A 16,826-nucleotide genomic window follows, 5' to 3' on the forward strand; every position below is an offset into this window, starting at 1 on the left:
AATAGCTATAGTAGTAAACCATAACGCATGCCACAATGAACGGTGAATGTAATAGAGTAGCGGTACCGGCAATTCATTGTTTCACCGCATAATCGTACACAAATGACTTCATACTGTTTTATTTTGTATTCAAAAGACAATAATTAACCGAAAATTTGTTGAACTGGTGTGAAAGAACAAATGGGAGGTGAGATAGTGACAAGTAAAGAGAACTAGATAGCCTACTTTGTTAGAAATTTATCTCGGGAATACAAATATCAATAGGCTTTATTCTGTACTTTTATTTAACCTAAGTATGTATGTATTGTGTATCTCTGCAAATGTTATTTTAATATTTCTATTCCAAGAGCCAAATTATATAACTATTTTTATATTTATACAATAGTTATACCTCAAAAACATTTTCTCTCGTAACGTCCTTTAATGAGGAAAAATAAAAATTTGACAACTGCTGAACATCACACGATGTCACATCTAGTTGTTGGTGTTTACTTTTCCTAGATGTCAGTTTCATTAGTTTTGATAATCTTCCACGCTGTACTACCTGTACTTCATGATCCTTCATCTTACTTATCTCAGTCACCAATATGTCGTCAGCAGACTGGGAGGAGGTGAAGCGTTTAGCTGCAGATTTTCAGCGAGCCCAACTCTCGTCTACTCTACAGCGGTAATCACTTGACGTTAAGTTCCTAACAACTCTAAAATATATTTATACAGACATTGGTGTTAGTTTTTTTTTTTGTCATGATTACGGCCGGGGAATGTCATGAATAAACAATACAAGAAATTGGTGTAATTCATAGAATTATTCAGTTGAAAACTATAGTTCGTATCTTAATTATTGTTTGTCGATGACGTTTTATGGGTACTCTGCGTGACAACTGTCACTGACAGCTGATGCTGTTGCTAAGAGGGACTGCCAATATGTACTTGAATTGAATTCTACCAAAATACCGTAGCATGATATGCAACTTGTCACTTGAAATTTATCTGTAAGCTTTATGCAACTGGCAGGATTGACTGATATAAAAGCCAGAGATATGATTGAAAATCAAATGGGTCATCTGAATGAACACTTATTCTATATATTACCAAAGTTCACAACAACAAATGATAATTTTTTAATTTATGGGAAGTAAGAAATGGAGCTACAATGTTTTTGACATTTACAATACAATTCAGCAAGAGAAATGCTAGTTAGATACTTGGAAAATAGTTGTTACATAAGACCTAGTGTGTGCTGTAAAAAGTACTAGTCAGGGTTTTAAGGCCAGCAGTTGAAATATTTGTATTTCATTTTTTTCATTTTGCATTTCAAAGATCTATTTTTTCCATAGGTTAGGTTAGATTAGGAGCTATTGGAAGATTGGACAATGTAAATCTCGTGTTCAATATTCATGTTTGCATGATCCTAGAATTTTACCAAGCTATATTCTCATTTGTTGAAATATTTTCACATATGTGCCTTAGACAACTAAAATGAATTATATGTTGTCCATTTTTCCAATGGATGAATGGATGAGGAGTTAGGGTTCGGGTTAGAGATACTGTTTGATGTAGTGGTGGGGATGAACTATCTCCAGCTGGTGAACCTTATAGTCGAAGAGCTATGGATACAAAATAAAGAGTAGCAATCCAAGTTTGCTTCCTCATCCCTCCCATTCTAAACATGGCAGAATGAATTATGAACAATCCCAAATATATTCAAAATAAGGTTATTTTAATATTTGTGATAAAATAGATTTTTAGTTGTTTTACTGGTTTTAGTACTGGGAAAGATAGGGATTACCAGATAGGGCCATTATTAGGGATATTAGTGCTCTTTAAGTTACACTGAGCCGTGCCTTTGGCACAGGTAATGTGATCAGGGACACTATCCTCAATATGCTGAGGTGCGAGGAGTGGTTTAATGGGTTTTATTTTTGTATACTGTGGCTATGTCTTTTTACTCAGCCATTCTTCCCTTTTGTAAGGGGGAAAAGATCCTTAAACAATGGCAGGGCAAGTGCTTCTAGTCTTTTCTTGTCTTTGAGAAAAAGAAAGGAAAAGTAGACTTGTTGAGTTTTATTACCTGTTATCTGTAATGGTAGCATCCGAGAAGGGCTTCTTCATGATCTGGAAACCTTTATTCAGGTGAAAGTTTACTCAGGTGGATAGCCCAGTAACCAGAAGCCAGTAATCAGAATAAACATGAATAGTATCGTCATAATTTCTTTGTTTAGGACATTACAAATGAGTTATTTGAAGTGTACATTATAGAGAAGGCAGAGAAAACTTAATTAAACTAATTCTTGAGGGAATTTGATGAAGTGTATCATGTGAATTTTTGTTTTACAGACTCTCTGAACGCAACTGTGTTGAAATCATAAACAAATTAGTGGAATTGAAGCTTCTAAATGTTTACTACACGACAAATGGAAAGGAATATGTCACACCTCAGCAACTCATCAGAGAAATCAAAGATGAACTCTTTGTTCATGGAGGTGAGGAAAACTAAAAGAAGTGTTGTGAGAATTTTGTACAAAATAACAAAGCATTAGACAAGGAATAATGGAATATGCATGAGGGTCATGTATTTTGGTGGTAGACTTTATTTCTGTATGTAAAGGTTTCCTCACACACAATTTACCAATGTTCCGAGAGAGAGCAAAAGAGTGAAAGCTACCATAATGTTCCTGCAAGAGATGGAAGTAAAATGTAAGGTGTAGGATGTCAAGAGGAGAGCAGAGATAAAGTGGGGTAGGTGTTTGACAGAAAATTTTGAAAAGAATAAATGTTGTGCAAGTAGGGTTGAGAGAAGGTTATACATGCAATTGGACAGATGCTAATGGAAGTTAAGGTTGCAAGGAGGAGATGGTTAGAGTACTTGAGGGATTTGTTAAATGTAGAAAAGAATAGGGAAGCTTTGTGGTAGTAGATGATTGGAAAATGATGGAGTAGGAGAAGGATAGATCTGCAGGAAAAGAGGAGAAACAGAGGACTGAAGGAGGTTGCAGTTGGTAGGTACCTGGGTTAGATAGTTGTCATGTGAAGTGTCTGACAGTAAAGAAACGAGATTTACAAAGAATGATGGTGGCACATTGAATATTTGTTAAGGGTGAGAGTTTTGAGAAAGTGGAGAGTTTGAAGTATTTGAAGTTGCAGTTAGGACCGAGTAGAGGAGTGGACATGAATGTGAATAAGAGTGATAGAGGCAAGTAAATGTCTGGTTGTAATGGAAATTGTTGTGAGAAATAAGTATTTGGGGATGAATACTAGAAGGGTGCATGAGGGAGTGGTTGTATCCATGGCACTGTATGGAGCAGAAACTTGAAATATAAGGTAGCAGAGAGGAATAGTCTGAATGTTTTTGAGATAAATTGTTTGAGAGATATGATCAGTATTACAAAATGGATAATGAGGAATATGGAGGGGAGACAGAAAAGAGAATTGGGAAGGGAGTTGTCAAATCAGAGAGTGCTGAGGTGGTTTGACACAAAGAAAGAATGAATGAAGAAAGATTAGTAGGGAAAACTTGGAAAACAAAAGTGGATGAAGTGAGGTTAAGAGGAAGATAGAGAATGAGGTGGATGATTGAGGGGGGTGGGGACTTTGAATACACATTGAATGTTGTTTGAGCATAGTATACAGAGTGCAAAGATTAGGAATAAATGCAGGAATGAAGAAACAAATGGATGATGCAGTGTGAAGGGATGTTCTTTTTGTCTATTACATCAATCATTTTCACCCAGTTTGTGTCTTGTGAACAGGGATGTGATTGTGATTTTCTCATTCTTACAGGAAGGATCAACTTGGTTGATGTCAGTGCCATCCTGGGGATTGATCTCAGCGTTGTTGAAGGACGTGCATCAGAGCTCTCCCACTCGGAACCTGGACTTCGTATCGTCTTAGGGCAGGTACTGACTACTACTTGTAATTTTATGGGTTATGGTAGAGCATGCTGGCAGGAAACTGATTTTTTTTTCTTTTCTTTATTTCTCTTTAAGGGGATATTAGTCTCTAATCAAAATAAGATAATGCTGCATGAAAAAAGGGAATCTGTCATAATTATTGATAAAAGTACTTTATGATGAAATCCTGATTTTTTGCATAATAATAGTTTCAAGAAAATTGGGAGGAAGTGGGATTAAGCATAAAATTTCTAAAGGTACCAGTGACTAGTACCTGTAAGTGGTCGTCTTTATTGTCCATCTTGAAAACCTGTCAATGATCATGGGATAGGGAATGACCCATCATCCTGAAGGAGCTAAGGTAGAAGGGAAAGCAAATGGACTTTGGATGAGTGTGGAATGGGTGACGAGTAAGTGTACTTTGTTTTTGTATGGGGAAAGGGGCTTTTAGTGTTTGTATGTATCCACAAACATCTTTTTGATCTTTTGAACAGCTGATATCACGCCAGTACCTGGACACAGTAGCTGAGGAGATTAATGAAAAACTCCAACAGGATGGCACTACAACCATTGGTGACATTGCAAAGGCTTATGATTTACCAGGAGACTTTGTTTTAGAGGTTAGTTCTTATTTGTGTCTGATTTATAAATCAATGTCTGGTGTCATCTAATAATCTGAATGAAAATATATTGTGCTAAGTGAGATATAAATACTTCCTAAGTATGATGTAGTAACCCCTTCACTACAATGTCCTTTAGGTGAATGAAATTGTTAGGCATTGGTAACGAAAACTTATGTTTCTATTAAGGTGCCTGAATGCATAGTATCGATATAAGAACATTATTGTATGCAGGATATTGTATACTTTAAGGTGCCTGAGTGCATAGTATCGATATAAGAACATTATTGTATGCAGGATATTGTATACTTAATTTTTTGGTAGATTTACATCAATTTTAAGCAGGTGAACGTAAGCCACCATACCCATCGAGGAACAGATGTTTGGTGTCTCAGTTGAGTGGTTTTATTAAACAAATTTTCCGTACAGGCAGTTGTTGATCGACTGGGCACAATTATTCATGGACAGCAAGATGATTATGATCCTCGAACCATTTTCACGAATGCCTATGTTGCAAGGCATAGAGCGAGGGTGCGTGGTGTGCTGTCCGCGGTTACTCGACCAATTCCAGTTTCCACCATCATTAGTCAGCACGGCTTTCAAGAAAGACTTTTCTTCAGTAAGTTTATATAAAATAGAAAGGGCCAAATTGGGCACAAAATATCTCTGAACTTTATTTGTTTTTTGCTGTATTTGTTGATCTCCACCTTTTAACATAATGAGAACTGACTATCAGCAGCTGTTCCCTTTTTCTTATCACTGTAAGCCAGTGATATAGAATATGTCCTGTACTAATGCAACATAGGCAGCAGTCCAATTTTTTCTGAGAGAAATCTATGGGAAGTGTTCATTGCCAACATTTATGGAGCTGCTGGTTTTCTGTCAATGAAAGTTGATTTATATTTTTTATTTTTTAATTACTTTACAAAATTACTAGACCCATTTGAATAGTAGAGCTGAACAAAATTTGTTTGAAACCCTTCAATATGGAAACATAGTTTATAGTTTTTATTTACTCTGGCTTATGGGTAATAATTATTCTTGATAGGGATATACCCTTGATTTTTTTTTGTTTTGTTTTGTTTTTTCTTTCCCAAGGGCTCATCCCTCCTCTGATTTAAATAATTTTTCATTAACTGAGTTAACTAAAGTAAATACTTATAAGTGTTAATTGTGTAGAGGTTAGAGATGTTCACACCAGGTGGCAGGCAACTGCAACCAAAATTGTGACCTTTTCCCTGTGTGCTGTGACTTCTGCGACAAGTAGAGGTCAGAAGTCACCAGTAGCTGATGAACTTGAATACAGGTCCTTGCTATATATAACTGATATGCATAATGATTCAGTGAGGATGATGATAATGGGATCATATTCATTAATACTCTTAAAATATTCTACTCCCGCAGGTGTGGTGTCAAAACTGATAGCAAATGGTCGATTGCCTGGAAACCTAACAGGAGGACGACAGGCTAATAAAGCTGTTTACATCCCAGACATCCATTCACGCACACAAATGGAATGGGTTGATGGGTACCTCAGGCAGAATGGCTATCTTGGTAAGTTCTTGTATACATTATATTTTTCAAGCTACTTGTTCCCATGAATGTAAAAGGCAAGTAAATTTAGTGTAATAAGAGGAGTGGGAATCTTCCCCAGAACCTACAACATACATACTCAGATCACAGAACAAGTGTTCTATGATAGTCCTCCAAATTCAATACTTCCATCTTCTCCAGACATCAACCTAACTCAGAAATCATTCCCAAGACAAGTAAGAATTGCAACGGCACAATGGTGTTCAGGTCACCACTCCACATTGAACCAGTACCAACACAGAACTGTCCTGGCTAAAACTCCTAATTGCCCCTGATGCATCCACCTCACAGAAGATATAGAACACATCATTCTACATTGCTTTGCACTCACTATCCAGACAACATAGAAGTCTCTGAGTGACTTATGGGTTGAATTAGGAGCAGTGGCTGGATAGATCTTTTCCAAAAAAGTCCTGGGGCAGTATGTTGATTGATCTAGTTTTACATACATACATACATATACCAAAGGCTTTTTACCCCTACACAGGGGGGTAGCCAAAAAGAAAAAGGCATAGAAACCACTCCCACCCATTCCATTTCCTATATATTCCACTCCCCTCCACCCTCCTCCCTCTCTCTTATCTTGGCACCTCCTGGATGTTTTAGATTTGTTAAATGTTTTATATACAGAAATACATACATACTTCATTTGGTGTGGATAATTAATCTACTTCAATCAGTATTACAGGTGATAATACAGTTCAGTATAGAACATATAGAAAGAGGAGTTAGATACAGACAACAACATATGAAGTCGTGTATAATTTTTTCTTTCAGAATATGAATCTCTGAAACGACTGGGAATCACAGATCCTGAAGGTTACATACGCAAGCGATATAAGGATGAGCATCTGACTGTTGTTGGCAATGTGTGTGTTGGTCCAGGCCTCATTGACCAAATTGAGGCTGCAGTTGATGATGCACTTTTGTCAGGAGGTTGGGTGGATATCTATGTAGGTACTCAGATGTGTGTTGTTTGCAGCGATAAAAATGCTTGTGCCCTCACTTCTTTAGGCTTTTGTATATAGCTGATAATGTGGAGCTAATATTTATTTATGCTGGGTTTTAATGTATATGTAGTGTGTGTATATTTTGACTTGGGCCATTTAGTGTGTATGTATATATGAATATGTGAATATAGGATTTTGATGTATATATAGTGGATGGTGCTTTGGTTCAATTGATGTAAGGGGAAATTGTGTTTGGTGTGTGCTACTGTGTATGTACTATTTATTCTAATATAAACTTTGAGATAGCTTTTCATTTTTGTATAGTGTCGAGCACTATTTATATAATTCTGAAAAATTAACAGTGATTTTATTGTCTTCATTCTACAGCCACTTCTCCCATCTGTATTTTCTGGTGAGGTGGGTTGTCAATTAGTTAATATGGCCCTGAAGAAACGACAAGACAAGAAGTCATCCAGTGGGGCACACGTCTTCTGTGACACTATTGTTGTCAGTGATCATTTATTTGTCAAAATCACCAGTGACATTGAGGCACTGATGCCGCCCAAAGCAAAACAAGCCATAGATAGAGGAGCCTTCAAGCAACAGCTGAGTGCCAGCAAGCTCCGTATGGATGATGATGAGGGTCCAAAGAGTAAGAAGGAAGAGAGGAGGAAGAAGGCAGCAGGAGGGAAGTCTGGAGGAGGTACTCAGGGAAGGGAAACCAAGACAAGGTCCGTCAAGAATAAGCATAAGGGAAGAAAGGTTAGTCAGTACTTCATTGGTGTCATGTTTTGTGAATGAACTGAGGTGGTGCCTTGGTATTGACAGTTGATATTTTAAAATCCATAAGCGATAACCACAAGGCTGTAACTATTTGCAAAACAAAATTAGGGTTGTGATTCAGTATATATAATATTTGACTGCTGATGTGTATGTACAATCTTATTTTGTAATTGTTTCATTACATAATGTCTAATGAAGATTGTAGGGTGAAAACTATGGAGAAGAATTCATAAGTTTCTAAATTCCTCATTAATGAACATTTTTAGGAATGCATTATCTATGATATACTGGGGCATTGCAGTATGCTTTTCACACCAGTAACAATCATGGCAAAAACTTTTAAAGGGTGGAATCACTTTTCGGTGAAAATTATGTCATGGTTTCATAAGTGCAGGTTGATGATCAATTTTTTTCTGCCCAGGGCGCACATGACTCTGATTCAGATGACGATGATTTTGGAGCTAGTGGTACTGGCAGCAACCCTGGTAAACTACAGGAAATAGAGTTCCTCACATGGGAAGAGCTTTTACAAGAAGTAACAAAGAACCCTATGCTGGTAGATTGCCCTGAAGAACTCACAGAAGAGATTGCCCAACGCCTGCACCAACCTATGACCCGCAAGTTCCAGGAGGTTGCCAAGTCCATGTTCCTTGCCAGTCTTGCAGCAGCTGGAGACTCAAGAAGGAAGAACCACCAGCAGTTGCAAGAGAAAGTCAGTGGGCTTCTTGTTTCCATTAGACTCTCTGAGAAAGGGATCAAGGTAGGTATAGGGTTTCCATAAATTTTATGCTCATGGTGTATTCTGCTTGGGTCAGAGGCTGCATTACCTCAAACCTTAGCATTGTGATGGGGGACAGGGAGGACTTCACATCCACAAGAGGCTAAGTTGGGTTTTTAGATGAGTATGGGATGGTTGTTGGGTGTTGCTTTGACTATCCGTCCTTTCTACTGCCCTCTTTAAATCTCTTCTTCACCACCCATATGACTACGCCTCTTCATTCTTCCAAGTGCCATGTGTTATGGACAAGAATACCACCACTATAACCCGTGCATGGGATATAAAAACAGTTATATGGGGTAGATCCAAGGGACCAGGGATACTTTCAGTTCATATACTATATTCCCATATTGGGGTATTGAATAATCAGTACTTCAGGAACTTCAGTGGCATTCTCATGGTACTTGGTACCATACCAAAGATTTCAAAATTCTGATTTCAGTGGCACTTTATCTTTGCACAATGTGTAAATGAAGTGGCTCTGCTGTGGATGCACTGTGTCTTACTGCATTGCTTCAGACCCAGGCAATGGGTAGGAGACAGGGATGACCCTTCATCCATGAGGAGCTAAGATGGGAGGGAAGCAAATAGGTGGTGGACGTGAGTGGAATGGGTGGGAGTGGGTGTATGCCTTGACTGGGTACATTCCTTATAAGGGGGGAAAAAGCCCTTGGTAGATTGATATATAATGTTCTATTTTCATAAGGGAAACAAATGAATGTTGGATGGGTGTGGGATGGATGGAGGGTGGGTGGGTTCCTGCCTCGGCTGGATTACCTCCCTTGTGAGAGGGAAGAAACATTTTGCAGGGATGACCCGTCATCCAGGAGGTGCTCAGATAAGAGGGAGGCTGGAGGGGTGTGGAGTGTATTCAGGGATGGAATGGGTGGAAATGATTTTATGCCTTTCCCTTTTTGGCTACCTCCCTTGTAAGGGGGAAAAAGCCTTGGTATATGTATGTATGTATGTATATAGATATTGTGTTCTTGGAAGGCCTTTATTCTGGTGGATGTCCTCCAGATAGATGAAATTAGCTTGAAAAAAAATCTGTTGCCAATGGAGTGAAGAAGTTACTTGCAAGTAATTTTAATTGCAATCAGTCTATGGGTCCTTCCATGTTTGGACAAAGGTGATTTGTATCTGACAAAGCAATGTGTACAATATTGTTGGATGGATTAATTACTGTTTTCTTTTTATGAAGGCATTCGGCTCTGACCAGCAAGAGCAGTTATACAAGCATCTTTTGAAATCTCTGTGCACTGATATGGTGAATGAGCTGGTCATGTTCCTGGCAGATGACAGTATGATCGACTTTGCAAGTGATAAAGCTCTCACCCCTGAGGTAAGTTAGGGATTGCATGTGTGCTGTTTTAGAATTTAGAATTTATTGAGAGAGAGAGAGAGAGAGGTTGAGATTGAAGTTCAGGTTGAAGTTGAAATAAAGGTTGAGATTATATTAATGTATCTTAGGTGTGCCTGTTATTGGTATAGTAGAGAGATTGAGATAGGTTGAGGTAGAATGAGATTACAGTAAATTTTCTTAGGTTCCTGTTACTGGTCTAATAGATACAGAAATATACTGTGTATGTTGGATTGACCCAGTAAATTTTAGGAGTCTTAAAAAAACAATAATAAAAGAATGTAACTAAATATTTATTCCTACAACTTGATGCTCCTGAGCCATCAAAACAAGGGTCTACAGCATTCATGATTTTTTTGGTGTATTATAACTTTATTATACTGCGACTGTCCCTCTGTCATGTTGTCCCCTCACTTAATACTGTCCTGTACCATTTCTCTGAATATATGTTTCCATTTTTGCCAAACCCTGTGGTAGGGGAAAAAGAATATTGCCACCAAGTTTCCCACTTGAGTCATAAAAGGTGACTAAAATGGCATGGAGGATAGGACTAGGCATCCTACCCTCTGTAGCCACAAAGGGAACATTCCTAAATAAAGCAAAAGCATAAGAGGGTCTGGGAGGAGTTTTCCAACCAAAACCCTAAGGTTTGGATCTTTTGATGTGTGTGGGTGTGGTACATATGAGAGTAAAAGGCAAGAGATAGGCAGTATGTTTGTGAGAAGAAAGATGGATGTGTTGGCATAGAGTGAAACTAAGTTGAAAGGGAGGGGTGAGTGAGTTTGGGAGTGTAGTGGGAAGGATAACTAGAGTGAAGAGAGGACAATGGAGAGAAGGGGTGGCTATATAAGTAAATGAAGAGATAGGTAAATGTGTGGTGGAGTGGAAGGTTTCTTCAAGGTATATAGATAGATTATAATTCAGTGATGCTTGTTGACTGAGTGGGTTAGAGTATTGCTACTTGAGCCGGAGGTCAAGGTGATGGCAGTTTGAACCCTGCTGCCAATGAGTTAAATCAAGGGCATGTTTTATTAAATTCCATACTTCAAAGTCCTCTGTAAGGGGCACTGCCCTAGCCTCCTGACGGGGAGTTCGTAATGTTAATCCAAATTGTCATTGTCATTAGTTATGCCATATATAGTAAGGCTTTATAGCTGTTACAGTTCAGGTTTTGGCTACATGTCTCTTGACTTGAACTGTAATTGAGAGAAGTGTTTTTAGTACATAAGATTAGATATTCTCCAGCTAATTTATTGCAATGTCCAAGCTATTTGTATCCTATTCTGTTCTTCCTTTGTAGGCAAGGGTGAAAATAATTTCCAAACTAGATGATGCCATCAAGGAACCCATGGCTTCAGTCCACAAGACCCTGACAGGAGCCAGCCTGGAAGACTTTTTCTCGTGTGCTGACAGTGCCTTATCAGCAGCTGATATCATGCTGAAGAAGAAAGATCATAAGAAGGACAGGTATTGTTGTAGTGGAGATATGTGTGATTAGGAAGGAGTGGTATACAAGTTAATGCCCATGTGCACAAAATCAACCTGGAAATGCAATATATGGCCCAGGTACAAACACTACACAGAAGACACAGCACATGTCATCTGACACTATACAACACTAATACACTACAGACAGCAATACAGAATTTCTTTTGAATGATTTATAAGTTAATCTGGGGTCTGTTTCAAAAAACCTTTGGGCTGTAGGTCCCATGCAAGAGAGGACAGAAACAATAGATTGATCGTCCAATCAATCCATAACCATGGATTTCTCTTGGATGAGACCTGTAACTCTGAAAATCCCAGCCATAGTTGTCATTAAGAGTAGAGAAACTGTCTCAAGTTGTCAACTCGCCTTATGTGAAAAAATGGAGGAAAGATAGTCAAAGCTGTAAGAGACTGAATGCCTGCTCCCTAGGTTTGCACCTCCAGGTTGAGGTAAAGTTGTTAGTGAGATTTGAAGACGAGTGGATGGGAGGTGAAATATATTCTTGTAACTTTGGTTTCACAGGCAAATGCTGATCCACCACCGAGAAGGACTCATTGAACAGTTGCAGGGCTCCATGGACACTGCCCTCACCCTTCACTTGGCTTCCCTTATCCTCTTCCATTCAGTCACAGGTCAGTATACACTTGTATGCACTTAGGGTCTGAAAGTCATGTCTTGCAACACTGATTCTGACCCAGGGCAGTGGGTGAAATGCAGGTATGACCCATCATCCAGGAGAAGCCAAGATAAGAGGGAGGGAGGGAGGGGGGTGAATGGGAGTGAAGTATGTGGGGATGGAATTGGTGGGAGAAGATTTTATGCCTTTTTTTTTTTTTTTTTTTTTTTTGCTACCTCCTTCTTAAGGGAGAAAAAGCCTTTGGTGTGTGTGTGTGTGTGTGTATAAAAAGTGTAATGAGAAATAGACATTTGGGAATGGATACTAAGAAAAGATTGCATGAAGGGGTGATTGTGCTGACAGCACTGTATAGGGCAGAAACATGGAACATAAGAGAGGAAGAGTTTAAATGTGTTCAAGATGAAATGCCTGAGAAGTATCGTAGGGATTAATAGGCTGGATGGAGTGAGAAATGAGGAGAGCAGGGTTGGAAAGGGAGTTGGAAGATAGGTGTTGATGAAAGAGTATTGGGATGGTTTGGACATGGAAAGAATGAGTGAAGAAATATTAGTAAAAGAGGTGTGGAAGGCAGAGATGGAGGGAGTGAACATGAGTGGGTGACCAAGGATGAGATGGATGGATGGGGTGAAAGGGGCATTGGGAAAGAGGGGAATGTCTGTTAAGGAAGGAAGGGAGAAGACAGAAGATAGGGATGAATGGAGAATGGTTGTGTATGGATGATGCTGTGATACATGGAAGGGTGGGAGTGGGGGATGTGGGAGTATGTGTGAATGATATTTTGATGCAGCCCAAAAGGATTTCTCCTTGTCTTCTCTTTTTCTGCATGAGGGGATGGAGAGGAGAGGTCACCAATTAGATAAAGCAGCCTTGTTGTTGATGTACTGTGTCATGCTGCATTGCTTCTGACCCAGGACAGTGGGCATGATGCAGGGATGACCCATCATCCAGGAGGAACCAAGAAAAGATGGAGGGAGGGGTGGTGAATGGGAGTGGAGTATGTGGGGATGGAATGGGTGGGAGTGGATCTATGCCTTTAATTTTGGCTACCTCCCTTGTAAGGGGGAAAACCCATTGATATGTGTGTGAGTGTGTGTATATATATATATATATATATATATATATATATATATATATATATATATATATATATATATATATATATATATATATATATATGTATGTATGTTTTATATATAGATCAGCTGTCTCCACTTTAATCTTGTCTTCTGCTTCTTCTGTTACACCCTCCACCTGTTAGAGGTGCACCCCTGAGGAACCTGTACCTAGAATCCATATCAAGCCCAGAAATACATTCTCTTTATCATTCTTCCATTCCTTCTAATCTGTTTTCAGAGGAGGAGGTCATTACTCTGTCACTTACTCTCAAACCATTTCTCCTAGCCAGTGACATTGAAACCAACCCAGGCCCATACTTAAACTCTCATTCAACCTCTTTCCATTTCTGAGATACCTGTATCTCATAACACTTTGCATTCTCCCAATCATTTACTTTTTTCCCTTGCTTTCACCATCACTTCTCCATTCCCTGCTACATGTGATCCCAAATGCTTGAGGTCTTCGCTTCCTCTATCCTCTTACTCCTGAAACACACTTCCAATCCAACACTATTATCACACCTTGTACATTTCATGAATATGAGAAAAGGGAAAACAAATGGGTGTTAGGTATGGGACGGGTGACGGGTGGGTGGCTGTTACTTGCCAATTACTTGGGGAACATAAATCTCCTGCAAAAGACCTGGTGCAGTGGATTGATTGATTGATCCTCTCAGTACCCTCCTTTACAACTTAACAACTACCTATAAGAGACTGATCCCTTGGAAAATACTACATTCAAATTTATCCCTTTTTGATATGTTAAACATCACAAATTCCCCCCTAACGGAAGGCTAGGATGGTGCCCCTCACAGAGGACTTTGTAGGGTAGAATTTAATGAACCATGCCCTTTTTCCCTTAGACAGGGGAACTGTGTGTGCACTCCCTGTCCACTGAAATATTTCCTTCCTATAGGCACATTAAACAATCTTGTAAGCCAAAGTCATTTATTTACCTAGTTGTATTTACCTATTTGTAATTATACAGGAAGGGGAGCTATACTTGTAGTGACCCATCTTTGTATCTCTCACCATCTAGTTTGTTCTTAGACTCTTGTATGGTGTTTGCACACATACTATTGTTTCGTCCAATTTGTTCCGGACATCTACCACTTTTTTTTTTTTTTTTTTTTCCTCTCAGATCTCTTCTATAAATATCCTTTAGTGAATATTATGATAATTTGATTGTAACACACTACTTGTTGACATTGCAGGTCACATGCTTCATGCCTCTGGGAAGTTTGTTCCTCAAATACTAGGCTACCTCAAGGATCACCTACCTGCAGAGATTGGTGAGATCCTTTTGGAGTACCAAGGTAAGGAAGATTAGGGTATTTGATATATTATGTAATTGGATTTATTACCATTCTTAGTGTAGAGGTTTTCTTAAGTTGAAGATTACTTCAGTAACCAGAAAAGTGATGCTGGATTTTTTGTATCTTGAATATAATGGATGATATTTCTTTCTTTTAATTTTTTGAAGTAAATAAAGTTTTAAATTCTTCTGTCCCAAGTTTCCTGGTTTTTATCTCAAGTTCATGTTGGTTCCATGTTAACCTTTTTGATGGGCACAGGAACTTAATGTATATATGGTTGATCAAAATAGTTATCATCTCTCACTGAATATAAATTTCATTGCTCATTTATGTCAGTGGCAATTATAAATATTATTTTCTGCACAGGCAATGTTATGAAATCCCTGAAGAACAAGGATAATGCTGAACTCCAAAGTGAAGTACTTGGGAAGCTAGAGACATTTACACCTAAAGTGAAAGAGATTGCCATTACTTTCAAAAAGTCCTCAGTTTCTGCTACAACAGAGGAATAGATGTTTCCAAAGATGGGCAGGGATGGTGGGGATGCCAGCAGGGAAAATGTTTACCCTCAGACTGGGGCACATTTGTCAGCTGAAAAGAATTGTTTGGTATTAGGTAAAAATTGGTTTCGAGGAAATATACCTCTAGGCTGAAGGGTTTAATCAAATTAGTTTTAACCTCCTCAGTCAAGGGGCTGCCTTCAGCTGAATGAAATTGTCTTGATAAGAAAATAATTATGTTACCAGGCTGGAGGGGTCAGTGAGGAGTCATTCATTGCATTGGCATAAAAGTTTTGAGAATTGGCAAATATCTAAACCGAAATGTATGTCTTTAAGCTAAAATATATATATATATATATATATATATATATATATATATATATTTTTTTTTAATGTTGAAGTGCGAAGACGGAATGAGTGGTAGGGTGGTGAGTTTAAACGCCAAGAATCCGTTGAAGTTTTATTTCTGACGTTTCGTCCAACTAGGACTTCTTCATACTATGAAGAAGTCCCTCCATCTTCCTTGCCTTAGACTTGAGACACCAAGCAGTTTCAACCATTCAATGACCAATGTCATTTTCAGCTAAGAAGATCAAAAGTTTCCCTAACCCAGCCTCATCCAGTCAGGTGTTACCTACAAAATGAGGTAGCTGGGTATGGGAGAGTAAACTCACCCCTTTTCCTCTCATCCCAGGTGTTGCTTATGAAAAAAAAAAAAAAAAAAATGGATGGGATAACATTGAAATGTGTCTAATGAGAGTTCATGAATAGTTGAGTCTGAAAATCTAGACATGGTTGCAGTCACTACCATCAGTTATTGCTGTGACTTATCCTTTCTCTTCACCATGGTCTTGGATCGTGTGTTGGACTCGTGATAGAAGAGTATGAATCTCACCTATGAGGGTGATATAGATGAGGTGAATGGACTTTTCAGTTTGATTGTGCTCTTAAATTTTAAAATGAATGGCTTCTCTAGTTGCTGGTATTTACTGTACCATCACTGGTAAAACAATAATGTTTTAGTAATGGAATGTTACTGCATTTTATTTTTTACCCTGGATGACTTTATACTTTGTTGTAAATTAAGAGGATAATTTTGTAAAAGATAATATATAAGAAAGTTTATTTTATCAAGTTGGTGATAATTGAAAAAGGGATGAAATAAAAGTAATAATCAAACTTGTGGTGTTTGACAAAACCTCTTGTTGTTACCGTGTAATAATATTAGGTCCTTGTAACATTAAAGTGTCAATGTGACAAGTGATAAACTGAGCTTAACATCAAGAAAAATCTAACATGACAGTGATATACCTAGCCATCTCACAGATCAAGTAACAAATGAACAAAAAAAAAGGTGAGAAATGAAAGATGAAGTGTAAATAGCTCTGAAAGTGATGAGAATAGGTAAGGTATCTGGGTTAGATGGGTGTCATGCAGTGTCTGAAGAAAGGAGATATAGTAACAGTGGACTGGCTAGTGAGTTTGTTTAATGTGTGTATAAGAGAGGGTACAGTACCAGAGGGTTGGAGGAGTGTCTGTATAGTTCCAATTTAGAAGGGAAAAGGGGACAATTGTTAGTAGTTTGAGAGGGATTAGTTTGTTGAGTGTAGTTGGGAAGGCTTATGGGAGGGTTTTGATTGAGAGGATTAGAAGTTCAGAGGAAGTAATTGGTGTTGAACAGTGTGGACTTAGGAAAGGTAGGGGTTGAGTGGATCAAATTTTTGTAGATATGTGAGAAAGCTTTAGGAAAAGGTTAGGATGTTTTATGGGCCTTTATAAATATGGAAAATGCTTA

The 16,826-nt window shown here is 38.4% G+C and overlaps 1 protein-coding gene across 1 annotated transcript; it reads left to right on the forward strand.

The window, feature by feature from the left end:
• Positions 1–507: 507 nt before the first annotated feature.
• On the forward strand, positions 508–15,373 carry Ufl1 (UFM1 specific ligase 1). Its single transcript, XM_076179690.1, has 14 exons — positions 508–667; positions 2,338–2,483; positions 3,781–3,896; positions 4,385–4,510; positions 4,940–5,129; positions 5,915–6,064; positions 6,881–7,056; positions 7,441–7,815; positions 8,258–8,596; positions 9,816–9,956; positions 11,275–11,441; positions 11,986–12,095; positions 14,430–14,531; positions 14,898–15,373. Exons 1-14 carry the CDS (start codon positions 588–590, stop codon positions 15,041–15,043), a joined length of 2,364 nt encoding a protein of 787 aa, XP_076035805.1. The 5' UTR covers positions 508–587; the 3' UTR covers positions 15,044–15,373.
• Positions 15,374–16,826: the final 1,453 nt, after the last annotated feature.

The sequence above is a fragment of the Oratosquilla oratoria genome, chromosome 43 (assembly GCF_046742065.1).
Source record: "Oratosquilla oratoria isolate Oo_2021 chromosome 43, ASM4674206v1, whole genome shotgun sequence".
NCBI classification, from domain to species: Eukaryota; Metazoa; Arthropoda; class Malacostraca; order Stomatopoda; family Squillidae; genus Oratosquilla; species Oratosquilla oratoria.